Source organism: Pituophis catenifer, unplaced genomic scaffold (genome assembly GCF_029215685.1).
Source record: "Pituophis catenifer annectens isolate HBS135680 unplaced genomic scaffold, rPitCat1.0.hap2 SCAF_10, whole genome shotgun sequence".
In the NCBI taxonomy this organism is placed as follows: Eukaryota; Metazoa; Chordata; class Lepidosauria; order Squamata; family Colubridae; genus Pituophis; species Pituophis catenifer.
Window position 1 is genome coordinate 17694114 of NW_027256890.1, and position 15858 is coordinate 17709971.

The 15858-nt window shown below is 43.1% G+C and overlaps 2 protein-coding genes across 2 annotated transcripts; both read left to right on the forward strand.

Moving 5' to 3' along the window:
* Window positions 1-2743: 2743 nt before the first annotated feature.
* Window positions 2744-8005, forward strand: CTSK (cathepsin K). The gene is made up of 8 exons (XM_070951583.1): window positions 2744-2911; window positions 3733-3871; window positions 4537-4659; window positions 5454-5609; window positions 6211-6429; window positions 6833-6998; window positions 7308-7413; window positions 7708-8005. Exons 2-8 carry the CDS (start codon window positions 3734-3736, stop codon window positions 7805-7807), a joined length of 1008 nt encoding a protein of 335 aa, XP_070807684.1. The 5' UTR covers window positions 2744-2911; window position 3733; the 3' UTR covers window positions 7808-8005.
* Window positions 8006-10352: 2347 nt separating this feature from the next.
* Window positions 10353-15448, forward strand: CTSS (cathepsin S). The gene is made up of 8 exons (XM_070951622.1): window positions 10353-10443; window positions 11570-11702; window positions 11814-11936; window positions 12185-12337; window positions 12417-12641; window positions 13627-13792; window positions 13898-14003; window positions 14603-15448. Exons 1-8 carry the CDS (start codon window positions 10436-10438, stop codon window positions 14700-14702), a joined length of 1014 nt encoding a protein of 337 aa, XP_070807723.1. The 5' UTR covers window positions 10353-10435; the 3' UTR covers window positions 14703-15448.
* Window positions 15449-15858: the final 410 nt, after the last annotated feature.

Below are 15858 nucleotides of genomic sequence, written 5' to 3' on the forward strand. Positions count from 1 at the left end.
CTGCAGCTCCATTATAGCTTTGTGGCAACTTATAATTTTAAAGATAGACTGTGCTGCCTGCGGGAGTTTTCCTCCTCCTGCCACAGGTAAATTCCTCCACCCTGTGCAATTTGCTCTTCCCACTCGAAAGACTCTGGCAAATGGGTGGCCCTTTGCCACACTTTGAGAGCTTGGAGGGTGTCGCTTGCAGCTCGCACTTTGTAGGAAGCCTGTCTTGGACTCAGGAAGCTGGCAGACTCTGAAATCTGTGGATGCTCTTGGTCTCTTTGCAAAGGTTTATCTGCACGGTTTGCAAAAAAAGGAATCTAATTTTCATCAGTCGGGAAAGAAGAACCAAGTTATGGGAAAGTTGCACTGTTTGCATTTCCAGAAAGATGAGTGTGTTTGGTGGGGCGGGGGGGGGGGGGAGAATAGTCATGTGATCAGCTGCTCAGGATTAAATTCTCCATATGGGGCTTGTGAATGCCGATTCAGAAATCTATTTGGAGACAGGCCTCCTTAGAAGAAGCAATTGCAATTTTGTGGGAATAGCTTGGATGAACTAAGTCTTCTCCCCAAACCGCATGACTCAGTCACGTGTTTTTACTTAATTTTTTTTTTCTTCCTCATCATGGTTTTTTCCTTTTTTAAAAAAATTCTCAGCTGCCTTAGTCATGGTAGGAAAAACAACTCGGGATCCTGGGTCACCTTGAAAGCCAACAAGTCTTAAGAAGCCCTGTGCTTTTTGTGCCTTCGCACTCCAGGTTGCTCCATACAGGAGTGCAAATGTGCAAATTGCTTTTCCTGGCAAAACATTTAACACAGCTTCTTGTACATTGGAAGTGTCCGAGAGTGGCTAAAACTCTTCCAGATTTCTTTCTGAAATTGGAGGTCTTGGATCTTGTGGGAGTGATAAGGCTTAGTTAGGACAAAATCTGCTGAGATTTGATTGGAACAAAATGACTTTTTAATCAAAGTTGGAGTTATCTAGAAGGAGAGAGCTGAACGGTTTTTTAAACCCACAAACTAGATTGTCAGTTTCTCATCATCAGTTGGCAGTTAGAAGCCAAGAACATGATTTTAATGTTCTTGAGCGTCATTGTTTTATTCCTTAACATCTAGACCCAAAATCCTGATCAAGACAGGAAAGACAAACAGCCATGCAGGAAAAGGCCAGCAAGCCACATCATGCCTTCTGTCAAAGCACTGACAATGACGCCTAAATTGGTAACACAACTATGCTTGGCACCTGCCTTGTGGTTTCAAAGTTTATTTCAAGATCCTGTTGGCAAATTAAAGCCGAGCCCTGAATCGCTTCTGCATTTTGTCCTGCACCTGGCGTTTCATGCCGCCAATTCACGCCCCATCACGTGACTTTCTAAAATGGCACAAGGGAACCAACCGCAACCAGCTTTCTTTGCGACCTGGCAAGAAATGAAATTGCTTTTGGTCCCAAGGATGGATGTTGTCAGGAGTTGTGAATCCCCTTCTGTCTTGGTTGGGAATTCCTTCCCAGCCTTTTATTTCCCCCGGAAAAAAATATAAGAAATACACATTTCTGCAAGCGAAACTGAACACAGCTCTTTTGTCCTTCCAATTCTCGGAACTTGAGATTTATTTATTTATTTATTTATTTATTAATCAAATTTCTATACCGCCCTACTCCCGAAGGACTCAGGGCGGTGAACAGCCAAGATAAAATACAGATAATACAAATATTAAAAAAAATCCCTTAAAATTATTAAATATTTTGGCCGAAACACAGATTAAAACACCCAATTTGTAAAATCACGAATTAAAAAATTTAAAAATTTAAAAGATGGGAGTTAGGCCAGGCCAGCTTGCTGAAATAGAAAAGTTTTGAGAGCACGGCGAGATGGTTAGATTAATCTGATTTGAAACCTGGGCAATGGAGGGGGGAAAAACCCCAGCCATTTCTGGGTTTCGTAAATAAAAATCTGCATCCCAAGCAAGAGAAAGTCTTGGTTTTTATTTAGTGCCCGGAAGAAGGTACCGTAATTGATGGAGATTGGTGCACGGGCCAGAAGGGGAAAAGGTATTTTCCTGACAACTTAGATGGAGAAGGAAATACTGGATCCTCTCATGTAATGAGGAGGAAATTAAAGGAAGAAATTATTGAGACGAGATTGGCCTTGAAACATCTTGCAGAGCATGGGAACAGGCGTTCAAAAGTACGGCAAGCTTTAGAAGAGAAATGAAAGTAAAGTCCTTCCAATTTGGGCTCGCTTTCTCCGCTTTCTCCGCTCCTCCTCCTTACTCCAGGCTACCTCAAAAATTGTGCCTAAATCAGGATTTGTTAGCTTGGGGTGGGCACATAAAGCAGCTGAGCCACAAAAGCTGAGAATCAGAACCTGATTTCAAAAATTCTGCAACTTTGCGAGACGATCTTGCAAGCTTGGGAAAAGGAATTTTTGTAATGCCTTCATTCTTTTATTTGTCCAAATCTTTCCATGTTTTTTATAACGGCCACGGGCCCCAGAAACTGTAACGGGGAAGCATCGAGCCAATTCTCCAGTTTGAGGGAGGTTTGCTGGTTCCTCTCTGCACATCAAAACCCCCTGATGTGATTTTAGCCAGAGGATCATGTGAGGCAGCTGAACCCTCCTCCCCAAAAAACCCTCTTCCCCCCCCCCCCACCCTGCCCCTTCCCGGTTCCTGCACAGGATGTCTGCCTCACTCACCGCCTTGCTCACCCGACCGATTGGAGCATAAGTTGCATGAGATCAGTGCTGCAGATTTTCCATTGTCGGCTAGACTCTCCCCCCACCCCCCAGCTGTATCACCATAAAAACAAACCAGGCAGCTGAGATTCTTCCTATTCTGAGTAGCTGCCCCAGGGAGATCCTCTCTTGCACCAGAGCTGGCCTTTGACTCTCATTTCTGCTGAGGAAACAAGCGATTTCTGGGAGAGGTAAGCCAAAGAGAGCATGGATTCCAGGAATGGGGTTTTTTTGGAGGGTGGAGTGAGCAAACTTCCTTGCAGCCCTTCCAATGCAAGCCAGATCCTCCTCAAGGGAGCTGGGAAGAGGGATCCAGTGCTCACTTGTCTCAGCCTGATGGGAATCCTCACTGGATCCTCAAGTCCATTGGGGACATTGGTTCAGGCACCAAGTCATCTGATTTCCCCCGCAAGCCAGCCTCTGTCTTCTGTGTGTCAAAGTTGCAGGACATTTAAATGATCGGAAAAAGAGGTGTAAAGTTGCATCCTTTGTGTGATGCCTCTGAACAAGAATTTCTCAATTCCTCATTTATCTCTGATTGCATCCAGAGCTCCGTCCTGTTTTGCCACCGTTGGAGTTTTCATGCTTTTAGGGGGGAAGGGAAAACAAAAACTTTTCACGTGACATTGGAAAACCATTTTCCACCCTCCAAGGAAGGGTGAGGCGGGAGGAGCTATTTCATTCTTAAGTCAGGAAACAAGCTGCCTTGTCCTCTGTCTGTACACCAGATAAATTAGGCTTCATTTTTACTTCTAATTTGAGGTTTTAAGTTTCTCTTCGGCTGTCTGGGCAGACGGGCGTCTGTTTTGCTGAAAATGGCGAAGTATCTCTCTAACAGGAACCAGCTGTGATCTCCTTTTGGAAGAAAGGATGGGGAGGGGGAGCAAAGACTAGTGAGGGGTGGGGGGAGATTTCAAATGGGAACCGTATCCTTGGGGCTTGTCCAATAAACCCTCTTTGGCACAATCTCTGAGCTTTCCCATAGCGTGTGTGTCCTGTTTGATCCTCCCAGAATGCAGTCACTCATCCTTCTGTTAGCCACACTGCTGCCTGTGGCAAACGTGGCGGCCATGGGGTCTTCTCTGGACAAAATGCTGGACTCTCAGTGGGAGCTTTGGAAGAAAATTCACCGGAAGGATTATAATGGCAAGGTAAGGGCCCGGAAACTGCCAGGCTCTCGGCTGGGCGTGAAATCCAGTTGCGCCAAATACAATCCTGCTGTGCCAACGGCTTCTTTGTGCCACCTAAAAGAGCCAGCTGAGGGCAGCCTTCAGAGATCAGCTAAACAGTCCAGTAGGCAGACTTAAATGTATAACCCGAGCCTGATGTTTTATAATTCAAGATGATGAGGACTAGACTCTTAGTTCCTTTTAAGACTAAAGGCTGTAATGGAGTAGTAACTGCACTGCAGGCCAAAAATCCAGGTCAAACTTTTAGTGTCCTCTTGCTGGGATGGAAAAGATCCTGTTTGAAATCTCGGGGGATCCCATGTGAGTAAGAAATCTGATTTATAGACCTGTCCGAGTGAAGGAAAGCAGAACTCTTCTGCAAAGTCTTACCCAATTCTACCTCCAGGGGTACCATAGATCAAATCTGTTCCCAGGCTTGTATTCGTTGCACAAATTCTTGAGTAAACGAAATATAAATTTAGGGATTTCATCCTCATTTTTAAACAAGCGACCAACACTTTGGGGCATAGAAATGCTCCCCATGTAACAGTCAGGAATCCAGACAAAAAAATAAAACAAAACACCATTTTGCCACATGGATGTCGGCTGTGTCTTTGAATCTAACTTTTGCTTGGGCATCTTAACAGATGGAAGAAGTTCCCCGAAGGGTCATATGGGAGAAAAACCTGAAATATATCAACATCCATAATTTGGAATTCTCCCTGGGAAGACACACGTTTGAGCTGGCCATGAACCACCTGGGGGACATGGTAAGATGCGATAGTTCTTCTGTCGGATAATCAAAATGGGATCTTTGCTCAATGATAACGATGCTGCGGATTTTTTCAGCTTTGTGCTAGCTGAAAAAAAAAAACTAATTTTCATTGCAGTTTTCCTCTCCACGCTAAAAAAACCAGATTGACAGATGTACCAAAATGTCTTTGGGCAAATAACCCGAAGTGAGAATTGCTGTGTAATTCAGCACAATTCGCTGACTTGGAAAATCCACAGAATTTCCCTATTTACTGGTTGCGATGCTTGAGCTAATTTTGAAGAAAATTATCTTTTTTCCAACATGCATTTGTTCTAATTTGGCATCGATGCCCAAGCTGTGACTCACATGACACATTAAAACTATATTTTCCATTTGGCCTTGGTGCACGTAATTATACTCTCTTATAAGTTTTGGCCTCTTCATTTGCATTTTCTCTTTCTCTCTCAGAAAGTGTGCTCCTTGGCACATCCCCCTAATCTTCCAACCACAGAAAATGCTTCAGTAGAGTTGAAAGGGTCCTTGGAGATCTTCTAGTCCAAACACAATTCTAGACCTTTGCATGGTTTTAGGAATTTAGATATGGGTGGCCTTTTCTGCCTGGAGGCCTTCCAGTCGGCTGGGGATGATGGGATCTATGGAGGTTTAGGGAACAATTTGGAGAAGGTCATTTTGTGGCCTCAGGTGTAAAAACCATCATGAACTGGACTCCAACTTTATCAGAGATCAGCGTCCCATATTCTGCTTAGCCATCTTCCCCTTTCTTTCTCTTCCTCTTTTTCCCACCTGCAGACCAGTGAGGAGGTTGTTGAGAAGATGATGGGGCTTAAAGTCCCTCCATCTCGTATCCAAAACAACGAGACTCTTTACATTCCCGACTGGGAGAAAAAAGTTCCAGATTCTGTCGATTACCGGAAAAAGGGCTACGTAACCCCAGTCAAAAACCAGGTAAAGCTCCGCTGGTCCTTTTCATGGGCCGATGCTTGTTTGATGGAGATCCAGTTGCATCTCTGTCAGGATATTATTCTCTTGTGTGTCCCATCCATTTGATGCAGCTTAATTCATGGACCTTCCATCTCTGCTCTGGCCAAAGTTGGCTTTCTAAGGAGTTAAAATCAGAATTGCATTCCCTTTTGGCAACCAAGAGATCTATTAGACCTTCCCCTGGTCCTCACAGGTGATCAGGAATGATAGGGAGGAAAAGGATCCAATGGCAGACAGAATCAGAGCATTAAATACGCCGAGTAGAATTGAAGTTAAATAAATATAAAACTTCTAAATAGAGTGAGCAGCTTAGACAAGGAAAGCAAAAGGGAGTCAGGGGCCAATTCTGAGATATTTAAAATTATTTATTCCTAGAGGTTGAAAGAATAACATTTCACCGGCCTTTCAAAGAGGTTCCTGCTTTTTGCTTGGCTGCAGACCAGTAATCCAGGGGTGCGTGTGGAAAAAAATAAAATAAAATAACCCTGATACACATAGACACTCAGCTGTGTAAAGATGCAGGGTTTATTCCTCCTGTTTGGCAGCCGTTCTTCTCCCTTGGCAGGGTCAGTGTGGGTCTTGCTGGGCGTTCAGCTCAGTGGGCGCTCTGGAGGGGCAGCTGAAGAAGAAGACGGGCAAAGTGCTTAATTTGAGCCCCCAAAATCTCGTGGACTGCGTCACCAGCAACAGCGGCTGTGGTGGGGGCTACATGACCAACGCCTTTGAGTACGTGAAGGAGAACCGGGGAATCGATTCAGACGTCTCTTATCCCTACATCGGCCAGGTAGGGGCCTGTCTCCCATTTCAACCAGCATTGCCTTTCAGATGGCCTCTGGATAGGGGAGACTCCACAAGTTGACTCACAGTCAGATAAAATACCCTAAATAATTTTGTGCCACCAAAATGGACGAAATACAGAGCCATTAAAATGCCGGCGGTGCCTTGGTCTCCATCGTAGCAAATTGGCAAAACAATGGGGGTGTTTTGATTGAGACCGTCCACGCACCAACGGTCATCTCAATTAATTTAATTAAAGGGTGGAGGATCTGAGGAACTGGACAGAGTTTGGAGGGTGTGGAGATGGTTTTGCTGGGAGAGGGAACCTGCCAATGGCAGAAGACCTGAAAGGATTTGATTATAAAGGAAAGAAGATCTGATGTGGAAATCCACCGTTTTCTTCTCTGTAGGATGAAAATTGCATGTATAATCCCACCGGTAAGGCTGCCAAGTGCCGTGGTTTCCGAGAGATCCCGGAGGGCAACGAGCGGGCTCTGAAAAGGGCCGTAGCCCGGATCGGCCCCGTTTCGGTGGGCATCGATGCCAGCTTGTCTTCCTTCCAGTTCTACAGCCGAGGTGAGTCAGGAAAGAAGTCAGTTGTCAAGACGGGTTACACGGGGAAGCCATCCTGCCCACCTGGGAAGTCACCTTGGGGTCTCCTTCTCTTGAATTAGCAGAGTGTTTTCCGTAGATTGGACCCCCAAAACCTTCCCTGTCCTTCTGTGGACTTTAATTCATTGCTGTTAGAGAAATGTACCTTTTTCACTCATCCTGAGACATTAAGAGAGTTGTTATCTCCCCACACCTCAAAGATGTTCAGGATCTGGCTGTCAAAAGGAAGTTGGTTTCTCCAAAATTGAAGGCGTCTCTTTCTGATTTTCTCAGGGGTGTATTACGATGAAAACTGCAATGCTGGTAACATCAATCACGCTGTCCTGGCAGTGGGTTATGGGAGTCAAAAGGGCACCAAGCACTGGATCGTGAAAAACAGGTACTGCTCAATTTACCCCCGTTTTATCTGATAAATATCTTCTGAGGCACCAAACCCTCTATTTTGGTGTGGGTAACCACCGAAAAACCATAATGCAACTTGTGTTATATGTAAAATAATATGATAATAACCTCCCCCAAATTAAGGAAGAAAAATGAACTAGAAAAATTAGCTCTGGTCACAAATAAAAACTTAATAATCCAAATGTCATTTACCACCACGAAGCTGGATGACCAAATGGAGAAGCTGTTGGAGATTTCAAATTTTAACCTTTATTTTTCTTTCCATCCACAGCTGGGGGGAAGAGTGGGGTGACAAAGGCTATGTCCTCATGGCCAGGAATATGGAGAACGCCTGTGGAATTGCCAATTTAGCCAGCTTCCCAAAGATGTGAGTGACGGTGGTCAAACCTGGTGGCAGATCCTGGTCCTTCCTTGGCCGACGGCTGGATTCCTGAGCTGATGAGAGGGACATTGATACATAAAGGACCCATTTGGCTTCAAAAGCAGTGCTGAGAGTGTATTAAAAATATTTAATCTTCCAGTTTTTTTAAAAAAATAAACTCTTGCTGCATTTTTTTTCTTTGCAAAAGATGGAGAGCTGCCTTCCTAGGAGGCATAACTTTCAAATAGAAAAATCCAGATGGAAAACCTTGGTCTTGAAGTATTTTGTTGGCTTCTGAACTGCTTAAGAACTGCTTAAAAAAAATAGTAAAAATAAGCAATCATTTTTGTAAGCCATCCAGAGTCACTGAGAGTGAATGGGTGGACTTCAACTGCAGCCACATGGGAAATTCTGGGAGTTGAAGTCCACAAGTCTTAAACTCAATAAGGTTGGACAGCCTTAACTTAAGCTGAGGTCGTGTTCTTTCATTTTTTTCACAATTTGGCAGAAATTTACTGCTGCAAATTGGATTGACTGTGCAGAGACAGCCTCTTAGCGCAACTGAATTGGTGTGTGTATGTGTGCGTGTACAGAACTGGGGTATCGAATGCCACTGAATTCCTGGATCCCTGCTAGAGGTCGGGGTATCTGCAAAGAAAACCAGTCACACTCCTATTAGGAAAGAGAAAGCCTATTCCCCAAACAGGCTTTCGAAGTTGTGACCCAGAGAAGGAAAAATTACACACTCGCCTCCAATTGTGTAAACCAGGAAGCTTTTCTCTGAATAAGTGCATTATTCTTGCAAGCATCCAAATGAGGAAATGGATAAACAAATTCCTTCCCCCCCAACCAGGAAAAATGAACATCTACCCAGGTGTTAAAGGAAAAAAAGCATTTACAGGTGGTGGTTCACTAAAATAAGATATTTTTGGTTATGCGTGGCTCCCCCCCCCCAGCTCCCCAATCCCTACATGACTAATAAATACACCTGGTCCAAAGAGGATATTCTTAAATGGTGCATTTGCCCATCCTGACAAGCTGTTCTCCGGAGGAAAGCATGGTGTACCCCCCCCCCACCCCATTGGTTTGGGGTTTTGCAGCTGGAGGGAGGATCTGGTTGCAAATTCTGTTCCTCCTTTCTGTTCCTTTTGGTAGTTACCAGCTGCATCTCTTTGAGAAAAGGGAAGTTTGTGCATTTTCACTCACACACCCTTGTGCACAAGGGCCTGGAGTAAATTGTGACCTCTGGAGTCTCCTTGCCTGAGCTAGCCATGAGTTTCTTTGACCCAAGAGTGCGCCCAACGTTGTAACTTCGTAGCTCCTGTTTCAATTGTGCTGAAAGCAAGGGGTGCTTGACAAACCGTTCTCCAGCCCCCACAACAGCCATTGGCTTCAAAGCCTCTTACTCCAAAGTGGGCCACCCTGTCACACCCCAGCAACTAAGGCTCAATTGCCTATGGGCTCAGGTCATGCATGAACTCTTCAGGGCAGTTGACCCAATAAATCATGATTGGTTAGGTTCACCCCACACATACACACACCCAGAGGAAAGCTATGACTTACAAACACGGGATCCAAGTCCAGAAAGTAATCAAAAAAAGAATATCTAGAATAATTGACTTGGAAGGGAGCTTGGAGGTCTTCTAGTCCAACCCCCTGCTTAAGCAGGAAACCCTCCACCACTTCAGACAAATGGTTGTCCAGTCTCTTCTTAAAAACCTCCAGTGTTGGAGCACCCACAACTTCTGGAAGCAAGCTAGAGGTGATCAATTGTTCTCACTGCTAGGAAATTTCTCCTTAATTCTAGGTTGCTTCTCTCCTTGATAAGTTTCCATCTGTTGCTTCTTGTTCTGCCTTCAGGTGCTTTGGAGAATAGGTTGCCCTCCTCTTCTCTAGGGAAGCCCCTCAGATATTGGAACAGTGCTGTCATGTATCCCCTAGTCCTTCTTTTCATTAAACTAGACATACCCAATTCCTGCAACTCTTCTTTCTACGTTTTAACCCCCAGTTCCCTAGTTTAAGGGATAGCTGGGAAGTTAAAGTGCACACATCTTACCAAGGTCACACTTCTCATACAATGAGGAGACCCAGAGAGGGGAACATTGTGTGTGTTCATGTTCGCCCTGGACAGCTAGGTTTTTCAACATGAAATCAACCCTCTCCGTGCAAGCCTGGTCTTTCTGGGCAAAATCTCAGGCTCACGCGTCGTTCATCCTTAAAGGATGAGCAAAAAACCTAAGGGACTGATTTGGACAAAACTCAGCAGCACTTTTTCATGTGGCTGTTGACAAAAATAGGATTGCCAACATGATCGCCAACGTCCAATGACGGATATGGAAGAAGAAGAAGAAAAAACCTGGTAAAACTGATCAAGCAAAAACAGAGAAGACTTGGATCATTTCTGTTTGGCTGAAAGTGAAAATCACAGTCCGTTTCCTTGTTTGGGGCAGGCTCATGTGACAAGGGTAATAAATCGATTGTCTCCTGTCGGCACCGGCATTGGGTGGCTGCTGCTTTGGTGAGCGGCTGTGTTCAGCTGCGGAGTTAGCAAACAGTTGGCAGAAAAGAGAAAATTATTCTTTAAGGAGGGAGTCAGACATTGGATGAGTACGATTTGGAAAAGTCCGCCAGCTGAAAGATGTTCAGGTAGGTAGAAGGCCATCTTCTTCCTCGCAACACTTTCTTTGAGCAGGGCAAGAACATTTGTTTTTCTGTCAAAGGAGATTTGCAAGAATGTTAACTTTTAGGTTTGAGTCTCTGGATAATGCTGGGTATCTTTTCGTCAGGGTTCATATCTAACAAGTAAGGAAACAAGGAATTTACTATCAAGCCTGGATCTGACAGGAATTTGCAGCCAAGATACTTTGACGGATTAATTACTTTCTTCCTGTTTTGAGTGTATTTGTTTTAGCAAAAATTAAATATGAGCCTGGTCTTAATTAGCAAAGGTGTATTAGGTTTAAGAAACTGGAGATACAAAGGAGGTCTACCTCTTTGATTCTTTGTATGTTTTCCAAGCAGCCTAATTCACAATGATATCCTCCGATTTCACACCAGACTTGACAGAAATGTGATGGGTAAGAATCCTTTCGCGTCATTAAAATATTTATTTGGGACACAACCTCTCCAATTTCCAATGGGTGTTCAACTTACAGCTTGCTTTAATTTTGGAAGCTGCCTGGAGTCACTGTGAGTGAGTTGTGAGGCCCTATAAATTTTCTTAACAAATAAATGAAATAGTGCTTTATCTTCCTTGCATTGTAAGCAAACTCAGTGATGTGATTAAAAGTGTGGTAATAGGTTGCCTGGTGGACTTCACTATTCCTTTGTAAAGAAGCGAAACGAGATTCCTTTGAGGGCATCCTGCGTTTGTTAAAGTGTATTTAGGAGTAAATTTATCAGAGTGGTATTGGGATATTGCACAATGTCTCCAATAATTTGATCACAATGGACATTAGGCATTGTGGCTTCAAGATTGTACAAACTTCTGACTGAACACCATTGCTGCATTGTGCAAAGAAATATTCTTACAAGCATAAATAATCAGCACTTCAATGATATAAATGGGCTTCCTTCTTGACTTGCTAGTAATTGAGCAAAGAGAGTTAAACAACAGTTTGTCTTGCGTGCCCTGACTTGAAGAAATCCAGAGTGATCATCGTTACAATTCATATGAGCCATGGACACCAGTGCAAGGCAGTCTTCTCTCAAGCTCATGTTGTCGTTCCAAATTTGAGTGGCTCTCTTAGTTCATAATCCTATATCTCAACAGGATGGAGATACACGTTTGGCTCATGGCCTTTTGTGTTATTGTCGCATCTGCTCCCCAGTGGCGCAGGGACCCCAAGCTGAACAAGTACTGGGAATTATGGAAGAAGAAATACGGCAAAGAGTACCAAAATAAGGTAAGAGGGCCCAGCAGTAGCTCCTGCAGTTAAAAATAAAAGAAGTACACAATTGTTTTTATAAGCAGGGTCTTCTCGTTGGCTAATGGTGACTTCTGCTTTAATTCTCAGAATCAGGAAGAGCTGCGCCGAATGACTTGGGAAAAGAACGTACAATTTATCGCACTGCACAATCTCGAATATTCGCTGGGCCTGCATTCTTATGAACTTGGCATGAATAACTTAGGAGATATGGTTAGCTATGTTGATTTATTTAATGGGCTTGGTAACTAGGCGTATTAGATGCCAGGCAAGACTAAATGGTACTGCCACGCTTTGAAAAAAATGTGGATGGTGAACATTAAAGAGTATAGCGGGTTGAATTTTTCTAGGGAGCAGGGAGTTGGACTAGAAGACCTCCAACTCTTTTATTCTGTTATTCTACTATTCTGTTATTCCTTCTTTTGGCTAAATTAATGCATGTATTTCTGATCTTTCCACAGACCAATGAGGAAGTGTCATTGCTCCTGACTGGCTTGAAGATCCCATCCTGGTGGAACCGAAATTCCACGTCGCACAAATCTATCATAGGCATCGGCATTCCTGACTCTATAGACTGGAGGGACAAAGGATACGTCACGAATGTTAAAGACCAGGTGAGAAGGACTTTTAAACATCCATCGGTCTGTTCAGGATATTTTTGTGCAACTGATTTTGACCATCTCTGTCTTTCAGTATTCGTGTGGCGCTTGCTGGGCCTTCAGTGCAGTTGGTGCCCTGGAAGCTCAATTAAAACTCAAGACTGGGAAGCTGGTGTCGCTTAGCCCGCAGAATCTTGTTGATTGCTCCAGTTTTTATGGGAACCATGGCTGTAACGGAGGTTACATGCCTGCTGCTTTCCAGTATATCATAGATAATAATGGAATCAACTCCGATGCTTCCTATCCATATAAGGCCAAGGTTTGTATGGTTATTGTTGCAGAAAATTGCTTGCAAACTTGCTGTAAATTGGGGTATCCAATCTTGGGAATTTTAAGATTTGTGGACTTCAATTCCCAGAATTCAGGGAGTTGAACTTGAAGTCCACAGATCTTAAAGTTACCAAGGTTGGACAATCCTGGTTTAAATTCTCTCTTTGATCTTCTTTCATGATAGTTTGCAAAGCATGGGGAATGTTGTAATTAAAGTTGGCACATTTAATCATACCTGACTTCCTCAGCGGAGGTTGCAATCCTACGCACAGCAACGTAAATAAGCCCTTGCTACTTGTTCCAAACTTAATTTATAGGATTGTGCCATAAGATCCATTTGGTCTTCTATATAATTATCCAGCTTTAAGAAAAAGAAAAGGAATAATTCAGAATGAATGGCTGCTCCATCTTAAAAGATATATTTTTTGTTTCATTCACATCAAATGGAGCATTATCAAGATGGCACCTGCACCTTTTGAAGCAACGAAAGAGGTGACTATGTCACAGAATTAAATTATAATGGAATGAATCAACCATCAATTAGAAGCAGTGATCTTTTAACGTATTTTATCAATCCTTATCACCGCTATAAAAATTGCATGCTTTTCATTTATCCCTCATCATGCTTTTGCTGACCAAACTGAGGCGGAGAAATGCTTCTCATGATTCCAGACCCATTTATTTTACTCTTATTAAAATCTTGTTTTTTGCAAGACACCCAATGCAACATGCATTTATATTTTACAGTCACTGAGGTTGAGCTGAGTCCCAAGCCATAAATTTTAGCACCTCCCAAAGGTGTTGGCCTCACCTACGACCTGAAGGAGGCTGGGGTTTTAAAGGCCAAAGAAATTATTTATTTAAGGTTATTTAAGAAATAAGCCAGAGGGAAAAGCACTGGGGCTGAGCGGGGCACAAATCTGTGGGTTTACTCAGGAGGAACACCAATTTGAACTTTTTCCTGCTTCCTGCAGGATGGGTTATGTCATTATAATCCTGCTGCACGAGCTGCTACCTGTTCTAAATATATCTTGCTTCCATCTGGAAATGAGACTTACCTGCAGGATGCTGTAGCCAAGATTGGACCAGTATCAGTGGCCATCAATGCAAACCAGCCGACGTTCTTTCTGTATAAGCAAGGTGAGGTCTTAACATCTGTTAAATGAACAAGATTCAGTTTTGTGAGTTTGGGATCCTGGGTTCCCGATAAACATTTACAAGTGATTCCAACTTTATCCCAAATAGGAGTTTATAATGATGCCAGATGCACCAGTCAGCATTTGAATCATGCCGTCCTCGTGGTTGGATACGGAAAGGAGAATGGCATGGATTACTGGCTTGTGAAGAACAGGTATGCCAGCTCTTGGCCAGTTTCAGGGGCTAAACCAGGATTAATAATCAGGCATAGTTATTTAAAGATGCTTTGGTCTTAAATATAAACGCAGCATTCTTTTCTTACCATCAAGCATCACACCTAGGACTTAATTTAAGGACGGTTGAAGATTTAGTAGCTTCTGTCATTTTGCAAAGATGCAGGAGGGAGATTATGCATGATGTCTGATCCATTTTCGTGCAAGGAAAAATGGATTGTAAATGGATTGAAGTGGTGGATATTTTTGCAAATGTCTTGATTTATAAACCATATTCAGGGCTTCCCAAGCAGAAAAGGAGAGCCAAATTATTAAATATTGTATATCCTCTCTTAGTATGTTGTGAGGATGCAGCTTGCAAGAGGCCACCACTCTTTTGTAGATTGCACTGGCATCTTGACTATTTTTGCCCCTTGTCAATCAAAGCATCTAACTTTTCAGACACCAAAGAAATCTTGTATAATTTGAGGAATATCAGTGGCATTCCCAACCCACCACACTGCATCCTCATTTAGACTCCTTACTTAAGAAAGCTCCCTCCTAAAGCATATGTTATTTATTTTCCTTTTTATTCCAACAGCTGGGGAATCAATTTTGGCCATGAAGGCTATATTAAAATTGCCAGAAACCAAGGGAATCGCTGCGGAATCGCCAGCTATTGTTCGTATCCGTTAATTTAGATGGCATCTCCAGTTTGCAATGGATATTTTCTTCACTTGAGAAGCCCTATTAGGCAGCTAATCTTAGCCTTTCAATATATAAAAATCTAACTGTTGTATTTGGGAAGAGTGATTGATCGCCAAAACCCAGATCTTCCATTCAGCTCCACCTGGTAGATCTGAGACAAGCAGCCCAAATGAGGGTTTATCTGGGTTTAGTTTGGAATTTGCTAACGATCCCTGGGGCACTGCCAGACTTAATCGGTTAATCAGGTAATGTCTGCCAATCTGCTTTGAACAAGCAAAGAGCGCTGGGTAATTGTCAGGGATTTCCATTTCGGGCCACCTGAAAACGGGATGGAGTAAAAACAGCATCCAGAATCTACATTCATGAACGTAAAGCAAAATCTTCTTTAAAGTTCGGCTATTTGCAAGACAGTTTCTCATCTGGAAAGAGTCAAATGCATACAAGTTGAACTTTGGACTCATTTAACACAAAGAAGAAAAGAACATTTTCACTGCTTGGAGCCATTGCATGGAATATGACATTAGAAACATGGAATCTTAGGGCTGGAAGGAACCTTGGAGGTCATTTAGTCTAACCCTCTGCCCTAGGCAGGAGACCTTATACTATCGGAAAAATGGTTGTCCAATCTTCTTTTGAAAACCTCCAGCAATGGAGATTTTTTTCTTCTTGCAACATATCCTGGATCCTTTCTGAACCTGGTTGAAATATAATTCAAAATGTATTTAACCTTGGCCTCTATTAAAGATTATTAAAGGCAATGCATGTTCAAGAAATTGTGATTTAGTATGATGTGATAATCCAATTGCTGTGCTTTATGGATTGCATGGTGGTTTAATGTTGGTGTGTTGTCCCTTTGACCAAAGAAAGGAAGAAAAAAGGATAGAGAATACAGGGCCTAGATAAAAGCATCATTCTACCCTAGCCCTGAAAAAGATGGTGCATTAACCATTACCGCCCATCATGAATGATGGGTATTGTAGTCACACCATTATTCTTCCCCCTCCTCCCTTCCTTGACCTGAGAGAAGGCGGGCGTTCAACAACCCATCCTTCTCTGTCCATTGAACATGCTGATTTGGGGTGGAGATGGGGTTTGTAGTCCCAAACCATCTAGAAGGGGACAGCTGGCCAAAGTTGCCTTCTGGTTTTT

Excerpts from the sequence above, each read along its gene's own strand:
- CTSK (XM_070951583.1), top strand. The coding sequence starts at position 3,734 with ATGCAGTCACTCATCCTTCTGTTAGCCACACTGCTGCCTGTGGCAAAC. Across the intron at positions 3,872-4,536 it reads GGAAGGATTATAATGGCAAG|ATGGAAGAAGTTCCCCGAAG; the intron begins GTAAGGGCCCGG and ends GCATCTTAACAG. Across the intron at positions 5,610-6,210 it reads TAACCCCAGTCAAAAACCAG|GGTCAGTGTGGGTCTTGCTG; the intron begins GTAAAGCTCCGC and ends CTCCCTTGGCAG.
- CTSS (XM_070951622.1), top strand. Across the intron at positions 12,338-12,416 it reads TCACGAATGTTAAAGACCAG|TATTCGTGTGGCGCTTGCTG; the intron begins GTGAGAAGGACT and ends TCTGTCTTTCAG. Across the intron at positions 14,004-14,602 it reads TACTGGCTTGTGAAGAACAG|CTGGGGAATCAATTTTGGCC; the intron begins GTATGCCAGCTC and ends TTATTCCAACAG.